This window comes from Lissotriton helveticus, chromosome 4_1 (genome assembly GCF_964261635.1).
Source record: "Lissotriton helveticus chromosome 4_1, aLisHel1.1, whole genome shotgun sequence".
NCBI classification, from domain to species: Eukaryota; Metazoa; Chordata; class Amphibia; order Caudata; family Salamandridae; genus Lissotriton; species Lissotriton helveticus.
This window is the reverse complement of record NC_136063.1, coordinates 1,215,771,483-1,215,787,923: the sequence shown is the minus strand read 5'-3', so window position 1 is coordinate 1,215,787,923 and position 16,441 is coordinate 1,215,771,483. Positions and strand designations below refer to the sequence as shown.

Sequence of the window (16,441 nt, the reverse complement as noted above, 5' to 3'; positions counted from 1 at the left end):
GGTGGTTGAAGCACTGACTGGAGAGATCTGTGTTTAGTTTAGTCGCGGGTTTAACTCCTCAAGTAGCAGAGAGGATTAATATCTCCTGCAGTATATAGGAGTTGCACAACTCATACTTTCTCTTAAGTACTTGCGAAGTGATAACAAGCTGTGTGCCTTCCTTTCCACACATTGGTATCTGGGTGAAAGGCTATGGACGGCTCCCAGCCAGGATGATACTTGGATAAAAGCAGCGTGATGGTACCTTTGCTCTGGGCCCAATCGGAATAGACAATAAATAGCTTGCGCTGCTGAATTGTGCCCCGTGTTGGAGAATTACTCCGAAGCAATTCAGCATCTTAAACTTCGGCCAGACGGATCTCCGATCCGGCTCAATAATTGCTGCTGGTTCCCTCTTCATTCCTTCTCTGGTTCTTTCTTAATTTTATTTGTTCCTTTACCATTCACCGCCAAGCACTCCTGCCTGGGCAGGTTCAGAGAGGCACTTTTTAAAGATTTATAGACCATGCAGAAGCACTCTTATAAACAATACGGCCAGTGCTTAATTTGAGCCATTGGTTTCCGGTGCTCGGAACCGCCACTTAATTGGTTGAATTATCATGTGTCACCGTATAACACAAAATGTAATAAATCTGTAATCACTTCTTTCCCACTGAACAATTTGTAACAAAACCGTTCTATTATTTTCAAAATATGTTGATTGGTTTTTAGGAAGAAACAAATAGACCACTTAGGCACGTGAGTAACATGATGAATAACATGTCGTAACATCAGTATAAGGTTAAGAGCATAGAACATACAGCTTACACAGAGTAAAGATTACCATGGTCGGATAGTGCATCAGTCTCAAAATAAAACAAGCTTTGAAAATGCAATAGGTCTCGGCTTTTTATTAAGTTGCAGCCATTTGCTTTGCTAATGGTATTGCATAGCAAAGCAAATGGCTTTAACTTAATAAAAGGCGAGACCTATTGCATTTTCCATGCTTGTTAAATTTGTATGTAATGGAGAGTTCATACAGATCTTCGATTCAGCATACAAATGAAAAATACGTCTTAGTATGTGCACTAAAAATATTCCCCGTTCAGCAAAAGTATGATTAACGAAAACAGATAAAATAATGGAAAACCAATATTGCACTTTGCCCCAGTTTTCACAGCAGCGTATTCATATATTGCACTTTTACCCTTAATATAAACGAAAAAACTCCTCCTTTACCAAGTCTATTCCAGATTCCCCCACAATCCCCGGAATGTATTATGTGTACCAGACCTTAGTGCAAACCTACATTCTGGTCTCTTAATTTTTAACAACCCACCATTGTTGAAAGCTAGATGTTACTTCCGACCGCCAGTTTTGGAGAATTATCAACCTTGCTAACAAGGTGATTCAAAATAATTGTTTCTTTTGCAATGATTTTATATTCGCTTCAGATGGATAACCCAAAACTGCTGTCTGTACATATAGTTCAAAATCTTTCTATTATGTGTGTAGACAGTATTCCTGTATCTCGACTCAATAGTGTTTTATTTTAGGACAACTCCAGATGATGTGTCCAATTACCTCCGCCCTCCATTGAGCACCTAAAACAGCCATCCAAAATCCGGGGATTCATTTTATTCAAGAGAGCGGCTGTTCTATATAGCAGCCACTTCGTATATTATAACATACGGTGATATTTCGATGTTGTCGGTGTGAATATGCGTGACATTCAAATGTTTCTGAGTGACACTAAGTAATACTTAACGCAGAGTCATGCGAGGGAAACGAAAAATGTCAGAAAAACGCTGGGTGACACATCCAGTAATTTTTTTTCCTAATATAAATTTTCATTCTGGGACTTGTAGTTGTGTTTTTAAGGCCTGCAGGAGGATTAAAAAAAAGCATAACGAGCTGAAAGTGGCGCATATGACAGCAGTCCGACTACATATTTCTGTACTTTAAGGCTGGACAGGGTGTGGGGGAACTACAGCATCTTGTCTCCTGCTGTAAAACAAAAAAAAATTGCTGGCACCTGCTGAGCGCTTGTTATGTCAATTAGTAAATCCCTGTTGACTTTATGAGCAAATTTACAAAGGCCAAAGGAACAACGCTCCTATGTTTTTTTTTCACAACACTTTTTATTAGTCTGCACAAATATCAATGCAAAGCCGCGGTCGCCGGGTTCTGTTGCACACATCAATGAAGCAAGCACAGTAGTGTCAGACACCACCCCACCACCACCCCCCCGGTTGCGCTGCTACCATGTCCCAGTCTACTGAGACCAATAAGGGAAACAATGATCATATGCCAAAACCGTCAGAGCACTTCCAGCGTGCTCCAACCCTCCTTAGTGATTAAAATGTCAGAGTGGTGTCGTTTTCCGGAGGGGGGTCAAGGTCCAGCCCCCTGTAGTCCGCCCACCTTTTCCAAATCCGAAAGTGCTTACGGGGGCACCCCCTGGCTAGAAAGACAGGCTGCTCCAGCCCCATACAGAAGTCCATGCCGTTCTTCCAGGTGGTCAGAGGCGGGGCCAGAGGTGCCTTCCAAGCTCTTGCTATGTCCCGTTTGGCCATGGTCAAACCCAGCAATAACAAGTGACGTTTATATCGATTGCCTCCAATCCCCTCCATAACATGCAACAACGCCAATTTCGGTTCCCTGGACAGTTCCCAAGCCAATACTTCTGATAAACATCGAAAGACCCCGGTCCAGAACCTATGCAGCCCCGGACAATCCCATGTTGTATGTAAGAGTGTGCCTACCTCAGAGCCACATCGCAGGCACTCAGCGGACCCTATCATATCCGCCCTCCACAGGCGCTCCCTAGTGAAATATGTGTGCTGAAGGTTTTTTTGAATTGTACAAGTCTCAGACGTGTGGAAATAGCAGCTCCTCTGCGGCTCGCAAGGTGCCTCCATCTATTCTTCCTCCTCTAACTCCCCAACATCCCCACCCACGCCTCCCGCAGCCTCTGCAGATCCGGGGAACAATGCCGCACCAGGGACTGGTATATCCGGGACAGTTTTTTATCAGGCAGCTCCCCCATAAACAGCTGCGCTTCAAGTGGGCTAAAGTCTGGGAGGGTGTCCATGTCCGTCAGGTATGCTGTCAGTGCATGTCGGTGTTGGAGAAAGCGAAAGTATTGGGAGCGATGCATCCCAAAGTCAGTCTGCAGATCTTGGAACGACTTCAAGGTGTCTCCTGACATCACATCCCCCAAGGTGGAGATTCCTATGGCATCACACCCACCAAAACCCCTTAGGGTCAGCAATTGGGGCAAGCGACCATTGTGCCATAGAGGGGTCTCCCGAGAAAGGACGCTCCACCATCCCATCCGGTGCAACGTCTGCCGCCAGACGGAGAAGACCACTTGTACTTGTGTGGCGGATGGAAGATTCCGCCGAAGCGGTGCCAAGTACAGAAGGACATGAATGGACGACGAATCCATCAGATGGCGCTCTACAGCATATGCTGGATCCCCCCTGTCCCCATACCACCAGTTATTGAGGACCAGAAGGTGTGCAGCTTGATAGTATGAGAGTAAATCAGATGTGGCGAGGCCCCCCACATACGTGGACTGAAAGCATGCCCATAGCGCAACCCTGACTGCCCCACCCTCCCACAGGAATCCGCCCAGTGCCGAATTAACCTGTTGAAACCAGCGAGGCGGAATGGGGTAGGGATGATTCTGTAGTTGATACACCAGTCGTGGGAGCGCCACCATTTTGAAGATGGCCGACCTCCCAAAGATGGATAGTGGCATGCGGCCCCATGCCTTCATATCCTCCCGCATGCGATCCCACAGCGGGGTACGGTTACGAGCGCGGGAGATACCTGCATCTTCGGATAGAAAGAACGCTCCTATGTTTTTGATCCTGTGCTCTGCTAGGTTACTACTGCTGCTTACAGTTCTGGCATTAATAATGAGCTATTGTTATTCACTGAACAATGAGCTGAACAACATTTCCACTCGGATGGCTTTTGCTCAGTGCCATAGACATACAGAAACAAGCATTTACAATGCAATAGGTAATGCATTTGGGAGAGTTAGAATTATTGGCATTGTAAATGTCAATGGCTTTTATTTATGTGTTAAGAAAACCTGCAAAGTACAAAGCCCGTGTTTACGCACCGCTTGCAGGTTTTCAAAACACATCAATAAAAGTAATTATCATTTACAATGCCAATACCTCAAACTCTCGCAAATGCGAGACCTATTGCATTACAAATGCTTGTTGGTAAACGTATACAATGTCTCTGCTGGTTCGCCCCACCCCTCACAGGTCTGCACAAGCTGCAGCAGACCCAAGCCCTTACTTTGTACTTGGACCCCGCCTTTTTCTTAAGTGCGCAGATCATCAAGTAACAGGAGCACTGCTGGCCCCGGACTTGCTCTGGTGAAGCTGTCTGCCGATGGACAGTGCCTATGCCTCGGTTTCTGCTGCAGAAGGTCGGCAGCATAAGGGTAATGGCCTTCAACTCCCACTGCAACTTCATAATGCCTTAAGGCACACAGATGATCTGTCAGCTCAATCCCGCCTGGCGTTCGCTGAACTCCACAACTTTTGTGAAAGAGGCGGGCTCAATCAAAAAGTGAACCCTAGGCTCCCCCATCCCAGCGAGCATGCAGGGCAAAGGGTGGAGCTTTCAGTCGAACAGAACAATAAAAAATCTAAAACACAGAAAGGCATTAGCTGAACAGAATAAAAAAATGTAAAACATAGAAAGGCATTATGCACTTTTTAAATATCAGTGCAGTACGAAACAAGAGTGTCAGTTTGGGTTATAAATAAAGTACCTTCGCTCAATATCATATTACTGCGGTTAGTTTCAAAAGTAAAAGTAAAGCGAACAGTTTTGTAAGGGTTAAATGTGAGCGGGGAGCGCAACATAGTGAGGGCCCGCCATGCTTTCAGGCCATGGGGCAGGAGGGAGTAGTTTTCAGGACAGTGCTCTTGCCGTGGAATGTGAAAACAGCGCACAGGACCTCTAACACCAACTGAAATTTAATTAAGCGAGTTGGATAAGCTGTGCGAAAGAAAACAAAGGCACCCTGCAGGAAACGCCATAAAGCGGACACAGCGTCAGATAAAAACACAAGCTGCAAGAAGGGCATGGATGGGAGTGGTGTGTGCGGGCCGCCATGCAAAACGGAAAGCCCATGGCCCTCTTAAAAAAAAATATATATATATGAAAGCGAAAGCGTGCATGGAGCGCTCAAAATGAAAACGAGAAGGGCCCGTAATGGTTTATTAAGGGAAGCATCCCAGGGGTGGTGTGTATGGGCCGCAATGTAAAACGATAAGCTCATGGCCCACTGAAAACAAATAATGAAAGTGGCGCCGAGCTGAAGAAAATGAAAAACAAGGGTTGCCACGCTAAAGCCTGCTTTAAAGAGGCAGCGCTGTATCATTAAAGAAAATAGTGCTCTCAGAGTACGTAAAGCAGAGGGTATAACAACAGAAGTAAAAAGTCCTGTCCTCATGGATGGTTACAAATGCAGACAAGGCGGTAACAAGTAGGAACCACTAAGCCTATTCACGAATGAAAAGCAAGGATTTAGAAAGGACAGTAATGGAAGCCATTTGAAAAGATGGGCGGGAAATGGGCAGAACTTCAAGTCTATACATGAATACAGCATGCCTCTCAGAGCAGCGCATGCTCTGCCCAGTCTCGACCTAAAAATACTTCGAGCAGTGTAAAATTATCTCAATCTAAACTGGATGTTTTGACGTAAGAAATAATATTATACTAAATACGAGCTTTGAGCAGATTGAGAAAAAATACCCATTAAAGCAATATGTGTGATTAGGTGTTTTTTCTTTTGCAAGGGACAAGAAAAAAAACCATAATAAAATCGCAACTGCCCCAGGACTTAAATGTAGTAGTGAAGGGCAGGGAGACCCCAAACAGCGAGATGCTGCTAGTATCTCATCTCTCCTCAACCACGCAACAACAGATCCAATGCTGTTGAAAGCACCTAGAGGAAACGTGAAGGCAGAGAGGCAATACTAAATTGGCGTGACATTGCATTTCAGTGCGGTGATGCGAGAATCTGCACTTAAATAATTCAGCTAACCTGCGATGCGTGGCACTTGGCAGGGCTGCATGCCTGCTTTGAGAGCAAATGCACGAAGAATTAGATAAATGTTGCAAAATGTAAAGAGATTGTGAGAAGCGAAATAGTAATTATGAAATGAGGTTTAATGAGGCCTCTATTTTAAAAAATAGTAATTGTTTGGGAGTATATTTCACAAATTCAGGAAGGTGGTATGCCACTGTGCTTACGTCAAAATCAGATTTATTAAATGAAAAGCTGTTCCCAGAATAAGGAGTCCTGTTCCTTCTGGCAAGAGATTGTAACAGTGTAACCTCTACATAGAGGTTGAGAGATCTTTGCTTGGTCAACTTTGGAATTGTTGAAGAGAAGACATGATAAGCATAACATTTGGAGACTGAAGATAATTGGGAAAAGCAAAAGATGATGTGGCATCTGGGTCAGATAAGGGATGGCTTAAGGCCATCAGAAAAGCGATGTTTGTGTGGTAGGTGATTACCAACAGTCTACTGCCTAAGTATATGTGAAGATGTTAAATGATATTATGTTATAAGAATAAAACCTTAATACACATAACATCTGCCTTATTATCAACAATAGTAGGGCTTTCCTATTCTAACATAAAAATTGAGGCGCTGTGCTGTCTCTACTGCTTCGGTGGTGTTTGCCACTAGGTTATTTTCAATCACACTCAATGCAATAATAATTATAGGGATATGCCTAAGTGACACCCTTAGATCCTGTAGCAAATTATTTAAATAAAGAATAAAAATCACTGCTGTATTCCCTCGTCAGACTCGGCCTACTCTTTGCATAAAAAGTTGGGTAGTACGAGCATTCTTTCTGGTTGCTTTGTGTGCCTTTTTTATTGGGTATAGATCTAAATCAGTAATAGCTGTCTGTATATTTTGACATGCTCAGATGCTTACTCAGAACAGGTAAGGCTGCTCCTCTCACCTAATTTTGACATGCAAGAAATCTACTGAACTTGTTAGATTGAGAACATCTGTAATCTATACCAGACTTTAAGAAGAATTGTGAAAATCTCAAAACAGAATTACTAGTGAGAACTTGTTTTACCAAAAAGAGTCTCCAAGCACCTCAAGCATTAAAAACCCAAAAGGCCCTAGACTTAAGATCAAAATGTGGAAGTATGCAGGAGGGTATTGTGCATACTACAAGCATATAATGCACATAAATAAGTTTAAAACTGGTTAAATGAGTTCACCTCAAATGTGCATGACTGTTCCAGAAAAAGGGGATATGAACGGGGTCAGCAAATTGCAAAGTAAAGAAATCCTGCACAGCTGGTGACCATTTTACTTGAGACCAAGTTCCCATTTATGCCTGGGAATCATAAAGTTTGTAGGTGAGTTATCATTAACCTAGTTTAGGAATATTGTTTTCTTCAGTACGAATGAATTAGCACAATTCTCGTGCACTGTTACTGTGAAATGTTCAAGCAAGGTCCATCAGCAAATACCTTTATTTGCTCAAACAACCGTTGAACCGATGACCTTTGATTGCACTGATCTTGCACCTTTGTTCAAAAATATGTTATCTAGGATGCGCATATGGCGTTCGACATGGTCCATTGGCCCTTTCTCTTCGCGGTGCTACACCACCTGGGGTTCGGTCCAAAGTTCTGTGCATGAGTTAGACTACTCTACACTAAACCCATGGCACATGTCACAGCTAATAGCCATATCTCGGTAGACTTTCCCCTGGCTAGGGGCACGCGCCAAGGCTGCCCGTTATCGCCACTACCATTTGCCCTGGTACTAGAACCTCTGGCGGCATGGATACATTGGGAACCAACAATCAGCGGCCTCAAATGGGCTGATAATTGGGAGGATAAAATCTCCCTGTATGCCGACGATATCCCGCTGAATTTTGCCTCCCCTAGACGCTCCATCATCACTCTTTTGGATGTCTGCACGGCTTATGGACGGGCATCCGGGTACGGCATCCGGGTACACTATATCAACTGGTCTAAATCCACCATGTACGTGCTTCATGGCCCGCCACCGCGCCTTCCGGACGGCTGTCCGTTACAGACTGCGGAAAGCACGTTTAAATACTTAGGGGGTCTATATCACAGCCAATTCTGACGACTTTTACAAAATGCATTTACAGCCGCCGCTAGAACGTTTCAAGCGAGACATACAGCACTGGAAGTCTCTACCGTTGTCCCTGCTGGGAAAGGCAGCGCTTTTTAAAATTATGTCTTTGCCCCGCTTTTTGTATATTTTGGAAAACACACCTTACCCAGTGCAAGCCTCCTATTTTAAAGCAATTGCGGCGCAGGTCTCCATTCTACTGTGGGGCCATAAGCCGGCGCGTATAGCACAGGCCAAGTTGGTGTGCAGCTGGTATGATGGTGGAATAGCGCTTCCAGACATAAACCTTTATTATTGGGCAGCGCAATTAAAAGTAATTAATCAATGGATACATCTTCCGCAATCCGAACCGGCATTAAAGGCCGACAGAGAGCAGCTCAGCCTGACAGGTATGCTGGCTCCCATCTACGATAAAAAATTATCACTAACAAAGTTTGGACCCCTAAGACACACATTTGTACTGTGGCATGCGGCTCAAGCAAAGTTGGGGTGGCAGGGGGTACTAACTCAGCTTACTCCACTGTGGGACACAAAGCGGCTAGGGACACTTAGACACAGCAAAGGTTTTGATCGTTGGGATGTTATCGGGATATCAACGATTGGAGACATGTGGCAGAAAGGAGAAGTGATTTCCTTTGATACACTACGGCAGCAATACGACTTAGCCCCCTCTGAAATGTACAGATACGTACAGATACGACACGCCCTAACGACAGCACTGCCACCTGACTCAGAAGTCCCAGAGGCGTCCCCTCTGGAGGACAGATTGTTAATTGACTACATGCCAAATAAGGCGACCTCCCTAATCTACCGTAAGCTGGTGAATAATCTGCCTGACCCGACGGGAACCCTACAGGAGAAATGGTATCAGGATTGTGGTGAGGTTGATGAATCGGAATGGCAGGAGGCACTAGCATCCCCAAAAGATGTAGGCATTCCCTCGCGTCTCCATTTGGTACAATTGCGCATATTACACCGCTCCTACTACACTAGAAGCACCTTACATAAAATAGGAAGGATAGAACATCCCTACTGTCTGAGGGGATGTGGTGAAGAAGGGACTTTTTACCACACCATATGGGAGTTCCCCAGAATAGCTGAATACTGGACACAGGTGTTAAGAACTATGTCTCAATCAGAGGGGGTCTCACTACTACCGGAACCCAGGCGTTGCTTACTAAATATATGGGAACCCAATGATCTTACACGTTCAGGGCAGAGCTGGGCAACACTGGGTATGATGGTGGCTAAGAGAAATATAGCGCAGAGGTGGGGGGGAGTGGAAGGACCTACATTAGCGGCATGGAGTAGGGACATGGATGCGGCCGTGATAGCAGAAACAGCAGGGGCTGCCCCAAAAAATGGAAGAAAATTTGGGGGGCGTGGAATGTTTATAGAGGTAATATTTGTGAACTGCCATCGGATCATGAGGATAGTAGTTCAGATTCGGAGTAGGTCCGCGGACCCAAAAAGAACTGTGAAAAGTCTGCTCTCCGCTGTTGGAAAAATGCATACTTGTGACTGTATAATACTTGAAAATGTTTCTGGTTATAAGATACTGTGCCTAATTTCATGTATATGTTCAAAATGGTTTCACTGTACTAATAGGAAAACACGAATACAAATATTTAAAAAAAAATATGTTATCTAGTTTAAAAAACATGTGACCAAACAAGATTGTGAAGGGTGCTTCTGAGGCAACTGATTTGTGTTACTCTTTGCTAATAGTGCTAGTTTTATACTTCCTTAGAAAACAATGTAACTGATTCACGTATTCATTTGCTTTTCTAAAAGGATACCATTAATACGTAGTATCCTATTGTTGAAAAAGGTTTCCACCATTTTCTAGTAGGTTTTTATTGTCTTCTAATAAAGTTTTAACTGGAATGCAAAGCTTAAGTGGTTTTGATGTTGAAAACCATAGTGATTTTACTGAGGATCACTTTGCTAACTCGCCATCAATTTTGGGAGAGAGGGAAATGGTGTTGATTAAAACATTTTCTTTTTGAATTTGTTCCAATAGGGATTTGATGAAGACACAGACAGGCTTTGCGACACGATCACAGCTATTGCTGAAGTACTGAAACTGACAGATCCATCATTGTTATACCTGGAAGTCTCAACACTTGTCAGTAAATATCCTGACATCAGGTAATGTCCTCAGAGGTCTCACCATATAGCTCAGTCTCTGGAGTCTTATGCTATTAAAACATAAATCTGCTTTTAGCTAAGTGGGCCGCCCTAAAGTAATTTTGAGCGTGGTTTTCCAACGATCTTCGTTTTTTTAGGGCTAACAGTTGTGACTGAGGAACTGTCAAACAGTTCAAAAACGTTAACCTTCCAGTTTATACTTTACTTGTGCCTGTGCAATATTTTTGTGCGTGGACAGCTAGTTCTGTAAGAAAACATGTTCAAAGGCGCTAGAGCATTTTTGGTGCGGTCCAACATTGATGTTTATTGGTCCCTCTTTGTCTCCTAACATTAAAGCTATCACATTCTGTTTCAACTGCATGGCAACAAAGCAGTTACATTCCCAAAAGGCTGAATTGTTTAAAATAAACGCTTTAAAAAAAGCTTCCTGCCCCAACAACAGAATCTGAAGATGTCGAAAATACAGGGCGTGCGGGCTTCGGGTCAATATAATCTTGAGTCCTACAGACTTTGCCCATCATCATTGCACAAAACATTAGAACAAAAAGATTATTTTCAAAGCCAAACACAAACTGGTGGAATAATGCACAACCTGTGAATCTAGGATAGTCTCAAGCTGCAAAACAATAGTATAGTTTTAGGGCTCGCGGATAGGAAATTCATTTCTTTCTTTAGCTTTTCTAGTGTGACGGATGAATTCATAATGACTTTCCTATAATTGCCATTGGGGTGTCAGTGCTGATATTTATTGAGGGAATACTATTTTTTCTTCAAACTTTCCAATATCATGAAACAGATTTTCTGTCTAAACTATTCATGCTCTGTGGTTGTACACACAGGAGCACAGTGCCTTCACCCATGCCCATAATATGGTACATACTGGCCAGTAGGGCAGATATCCTGTGTTTACCCCTTAAAGTAGCATGTGTCCTCTGACCATGCTTGTGCCCACAGCATAATACGGTATAACGCAAACACATAAACAGGACTTCTGTTTCCCCATGTCCTGAACATACTATATACCAGGGCATATTGCACACATTCGAATAGCATGTACAGTACTGATATGAGTAGAGCATGCACCATAGATAGCATGTGCATTTTTATTACCGGCAAATGTCATCAACAATGTCATTTGTGATTTTGAGTGGGGTTGTAAAGTCTTGGGGAGTAACTGTTTCAAATCATAACAAGCTAAATTCTCAGTTTTTTTGCTTCCTTACCATTGCACTCTTTTCACTGAAAAATTTCAGGGAGCTTGTAAGTCTGTTTAACACTACCTAGTATGTTATTTCATTGGACATTCATAACGTCCCTTTACCAAAGTTGTGTCGGGTAATTTCTTGGGTATTGTAGTAATATATTTTGATCAGTATCTGCACTCTACTAGTCATTGCCTGGTGCCCTGTACTCTGGGCAGTGCACCTGCCTACAGTGTTCACAGGTTATTTTCACTTTGTTCTAGCACAGTGCTTTGCCTTAGGCTGTGTACTGTGAACGGTACCCTTGTCTGTTAGACCTCTAAATGGCTGTTGGAGTGAAAGATATTCACTGGGTAGCCAATCAAATGGCCAGTGTAGATTTCAATTTCAGTTTGTGTCCACTGCCACATACTTGTAAACCCTTGTTGCTTTATGAAGAGGATAAACCTATGTCTGAGGCTAAGAAAATTAAAGTTTTGAAGAAATGAATAGTTATCATGTTAAGAAAGTGAAATATTAGAGGAAATAAATAGTTTTTAAGGTTTGTTTCGCTGGATAAAATGCAACTTTGCACAAGATGGACCACATTGAGCAGAATGCACTGTGTGGGTTATTGGGTCGTGTTTCCATTGAAACCCACAGTTGAAGGCTATTTGGGAGCGCCTGCCGCGCCCTGTTCTGAGTGCTGCCAAATGTAGGTTCCTGGTTTTTTATTTTTTACGTCAAATCGTTCCAGCGACCAGTAGCTGTACCCAGCGGGAGATGATCCATGTAATAAAATATTGTTTGATGAGCAGTTAAGACACCACTGGTCTTTAACCCATTCCATGCTGATGACGGCCCCCAGCCGTCATGGCACACAGTGCTCGTGTGCTGATGACGGCTAGGGGCCGTCATGACCACGCCCGCGATCGTAATGTCCAGCACAGGAGCGGAATTTCGGCCGCGGGCAAGGAGTTAAGTGTTATGTTGCAACCAAGTTTGGTGCTCTGTGCTCCACTGAACAGCAAAACATGTGTCTGGGCTTGGAAAATGAAAGATTTTTTTTTTTTAAACAGTTTTTATTGGTTTTCCAAAAATTTACACAACATGCAGTATTCATTATTTCCGGCATGTACAGACATAGAATAAATCTTTTTGCTTATAAAAGTCAGCATAGCAGTTAGATAGCAACATCTGTTAGTTCACATTACAACACATTTGTAGGCATTAGATGATTGGAGCGTCGGAATGTCCCCCTTTCATGGGCGACCCCCAGACTCTATGTAACCTAAATTCTCCCCCTTGCGACCACAGACATCGAAATAATAATAGTAGTCCTTCCTCCCCTCCCAACATACCCCAATACACATGCAGTACACCGTCCATATTGTAAGTGTTCCCCATCATGGGCTTGCTTCAAGTTCAGACGTTTCTTGCGGAGGTTCACATATGTTTCCCCAGTAATCGTTCCATTTCCCCCAGATCTTGGACCATTTCTTGGGGCAGCCCCTGTGTTCGTATACAGCTTTTTCCGCCACCATTGCTGCATCCATACCTCTCCCCCATTGTGTGCTCGTGGGTAGCAGTCCAGAACCCCACTTTCTAGCAATGTTCCGCTTTGCAAGGGCCATGCCCAGTGTCGCCCAGGTCAGCAGCCCTCGATTCAGATCTGTAGGTGACCAGATATTTAACAGACAACACCTTGGTTCTGGTCGCAGTTCTATTTCACTTGCTTCAGAAATATCGGACATAATATTGGCCCAATACATTTGTATTCTTGGACAATCCCATAGTATGTGAAAGAATGTTCTCGGGGATCCGCAACCCCGCAGGCATTCAGGCTCTGCGGTGTGACCTAGCTTATGTAGCAACGTGTGGGAATAGTATATTCTGTGCAGTATTTTCAACTGTATTCGTTTTAGCCGAGATGGTATGGAGGCCTCTCTCGCCGATGCCAGAGCATACAACCAATCTTCGTCATTTATGTCTACCAGTTCCACCTCCCATTTGCTGCGTAGAACCACCGTGGGGTTCGGGAGGTTGTTTATCAGTTTGCGGTATGTGAGTGAGATCGCTTTCTTGTCAAGGTGGTCAGTGAGGAGTCTATCCTCCAGGGGTGAGGATTCGGCAAGTGTCGTGCCCGGTGGGACGGCCCCCCGCAGCGCATGTTTGATTTGGGCGTATCTATAGTGTTCGGTATCTGCCATTCCATACTTTACTTGCAGAGCTATGAATGGGACGATCTCCCCCCGTTTCCACAAGTCACCTATTTTGGAGATACCAATGAGGTCCCACTGTCTGAATCCCTTAGTATTTGCCAAGGTACCAAGGCGACGTGTATCCCAGAGCGGCGTAGCCAATGTGAGTACTCCCTCCCATCCCAGGGCCCTCTGTGCTGTATGCCAAATCTTAACTGTGTGGGCCGAAGGGCCTGTGAATGTATGGCGCCGTTTGTTCGTGTAAAGTGCTCTCATCAGCTGGTCTGGAGGAAGCATAGCCCTATTGAGGCTATAGGCTGGATCATGTTGTGGAGCGTGTAACCACTGATTGACTACCCAGTAATATAGTTTAACACTCGGCAGGGAGATCCCCCCGTCGTACCAGCTACGGATTAGTTTGGAGTGCGCTATGCGGGCTGGTTTTCCGTCCCATAGTAGTGAGGAGATTTCTGCGTCAATTGATTTAAAATATGTGAGAGGGACCGGAAATGGAGTGTTTTGCAACGCATAGAGGAACCTAGGGAGTGAAAGCATCTTGAACAGTGCTGCCCTTCCCAACAGTGTCAGTGGGAGGGAGCGCCAATGTGTCACATCCGATTTTAACCTCTGTAGAGGTTTGAGTAAATTTTCTTCCATAAAGATCACTTCCTGCGGGGTGACACATATTCCAAGGTATCTAAACTCTCTGGTCACAGTTTGTAGGGTGCATGCAGGAGGCAGAGTGGGTATCTGGCCATACAATACATATAAAAGCGATTTGGTCCAATTAATCGTGTATCCTGACACTTCTCCGTAGGTCTCGAGTACGGCCATCAGTGCTGCCAGGGATGAGGAGGGGGACATTAAATATATTAGGACATCATCGGCGTAGAGGGAGATGCGGTCTTCCCAAACCGCCTCCCATGTAATCCCACGGATCGTGGGTTCGGAGCGGATTTTTACCGTCAGGGGTTCTAATATTAGTGCAAATAGGAGTGGGGATAGTGGGCATCCCTGCCTCGTTCCGCGACCCAGCGTGATTGTACGCGATATATGGCCATTAGCAACTACTTGCCCCAGGGGTGCTGTATAGAGTAATTTGATCCAGCCACAGAACTTGGGCCCGAATCCCATTGTTTTGAGTACCGCAAAAAGGAAGGGCCACTCTACCAGGTCAAACGCCATAGTGGCGTCTAGGGATAGAATGGCTGCGTCTTCTTGGATCAGTGGGATACGGTGCAACACTACATTAAGGCGTCGCAAATTAAGGGACGTGTTTCGCCCGGGCATAAAGCCCGATTGGTCCGGGTGTACCAGTGTTGTAAGGTGTGGCTGTAAGCGCAATGCCAATAGTTTCGCTAGGACTTTCGCATCCACATTCATTAGTGAAATTGGCCTATATGAGGACGTCTTCTCAGGTGGTTTACCCGGTTTGTGTATTGTGACTATAGTGGCTAAGCGTTGATCCTCCGTAAGTGTGCCCCGAGCTAAACAATCATTATACATAGGAACCATGTGTGGGATGATCTGTTGCGTCATGGCTTTATACAGTTCTACAGGTAAACCATTCGGTCCCATTGCTTTGCCTGTGTGTAAGGCTGCTAGGGCCTTCCCCAATTCTTCTCCTGTTAGTTCGCCCTCAAGAGCTTGTGCATCTTCCTGCGATAGAGTGGTAAGGGGTACGTCCTGGAGGAAGTTCATACTATCGTCTTCTGTCACCCCGCCTCGTGCAGTGTATACTGTTTCATAATAGGTGGCCATTTCTTCCACTATCTCGGAAGGAGAGGTTGTGTATGTGCCATCTGGGAGTGTTAATTTGGCTACCCATCTATCTGCTCTGTCCTTCCTTTCAATCCATGTGAGCATTTTCCCTGTCTTATCGCCTAACTCGTAGACCCTATGGAGAGTGTCAGTGAGTCTAGTTTTTGCCGTTTCCTCTGCATATGCCCTATATTCCTGGGAAGCCAGGGCCAGTGTATGTGCCCTGGCCTCCGAGGGGTCCGAGGCGTGGGCTAATTCTGCCTTCTCGACTTCCGTTTCTAGCGACTCAATGGTTGCTTTTTGGACCCCCTTGTGTCTAGTGATACTAGAGATGGCTTGTCCCCTGATCACTGCCTTGTACGCCTCCCAAAGGATTGATGGCGAGCCTACGGACTCTACTTTTTCATCAAAGTACTGTGTGGTTGTGGTTTTCAATGCTTTGGCTATTGTGTGGTTTTTTAAATAGCCCGGATATACTGGGTATATCCGTTGTCGTCTAGTGGGTTGTATTGTATAGGTGAGTTGGACTGGGGAGTGGTCTGATATCACCTTTGGTAGGTGTTCTAAGGACGTTATCCGCTCAGGAGGGACCGCTAATGTCAACATATAATCTATTCGGGAAAGGCTGTTATGGGCCCCTGAGTGAAATGTGTATTGGCGGTCATTTGGGTGTTTAAGTCTCCACATATCTACCAGCCCCAAGGCGTTCAAAAAATCTTTAAAGAGGTGGTTAGGTCTGGTGGCCTCTCGCGGAGGCTGTCGATCTATCGCTGGGTTCAATACTGCATTAAAGTCACCCCCCATGATTATTTCTCCCTCCGGAAGTTCTAGTAGTAGCTTCCCCAGGTCATGGAAGGTCCCTTGGTGTAGTGCGGGGGGACATATACCGATAGTATATTGTAGGTCCCCCCCTCCCATTGGCAACTGACCGCAAAGTGACCCTGGTCATCAGTCCATGTGTGGTTGATCATCAGTGGAGCATTTCTT

The 16,441-nt window shown here is 44.7% G+C and overlaps 1 protein-coding gene across 3 annotated transcripts in view; it reads left to right on the top strand.

The window, feature by feature from the left end:
* The window catches only part of EXOC3 (exocyst complex component 3), a 175,298-nt gene that overhangs the window by 149,095 nt on the left and 9,762 nt on the right, over positions 1–16,441 (top strand). For all 3 annotated transcript variants that reach the window (XM_078687789.1, XM_078687790.1, XM_078687791.1), the window contains one exon: positions 10,184–10,311. In XM_078687789.1, the coding sequence (XP_078543915.1) occupies positions 10,184–10,311 (128 nt within the window). The remainder of the gene's footprint in view (positions 1–10,183; positions 10,312–16,441) is intronic.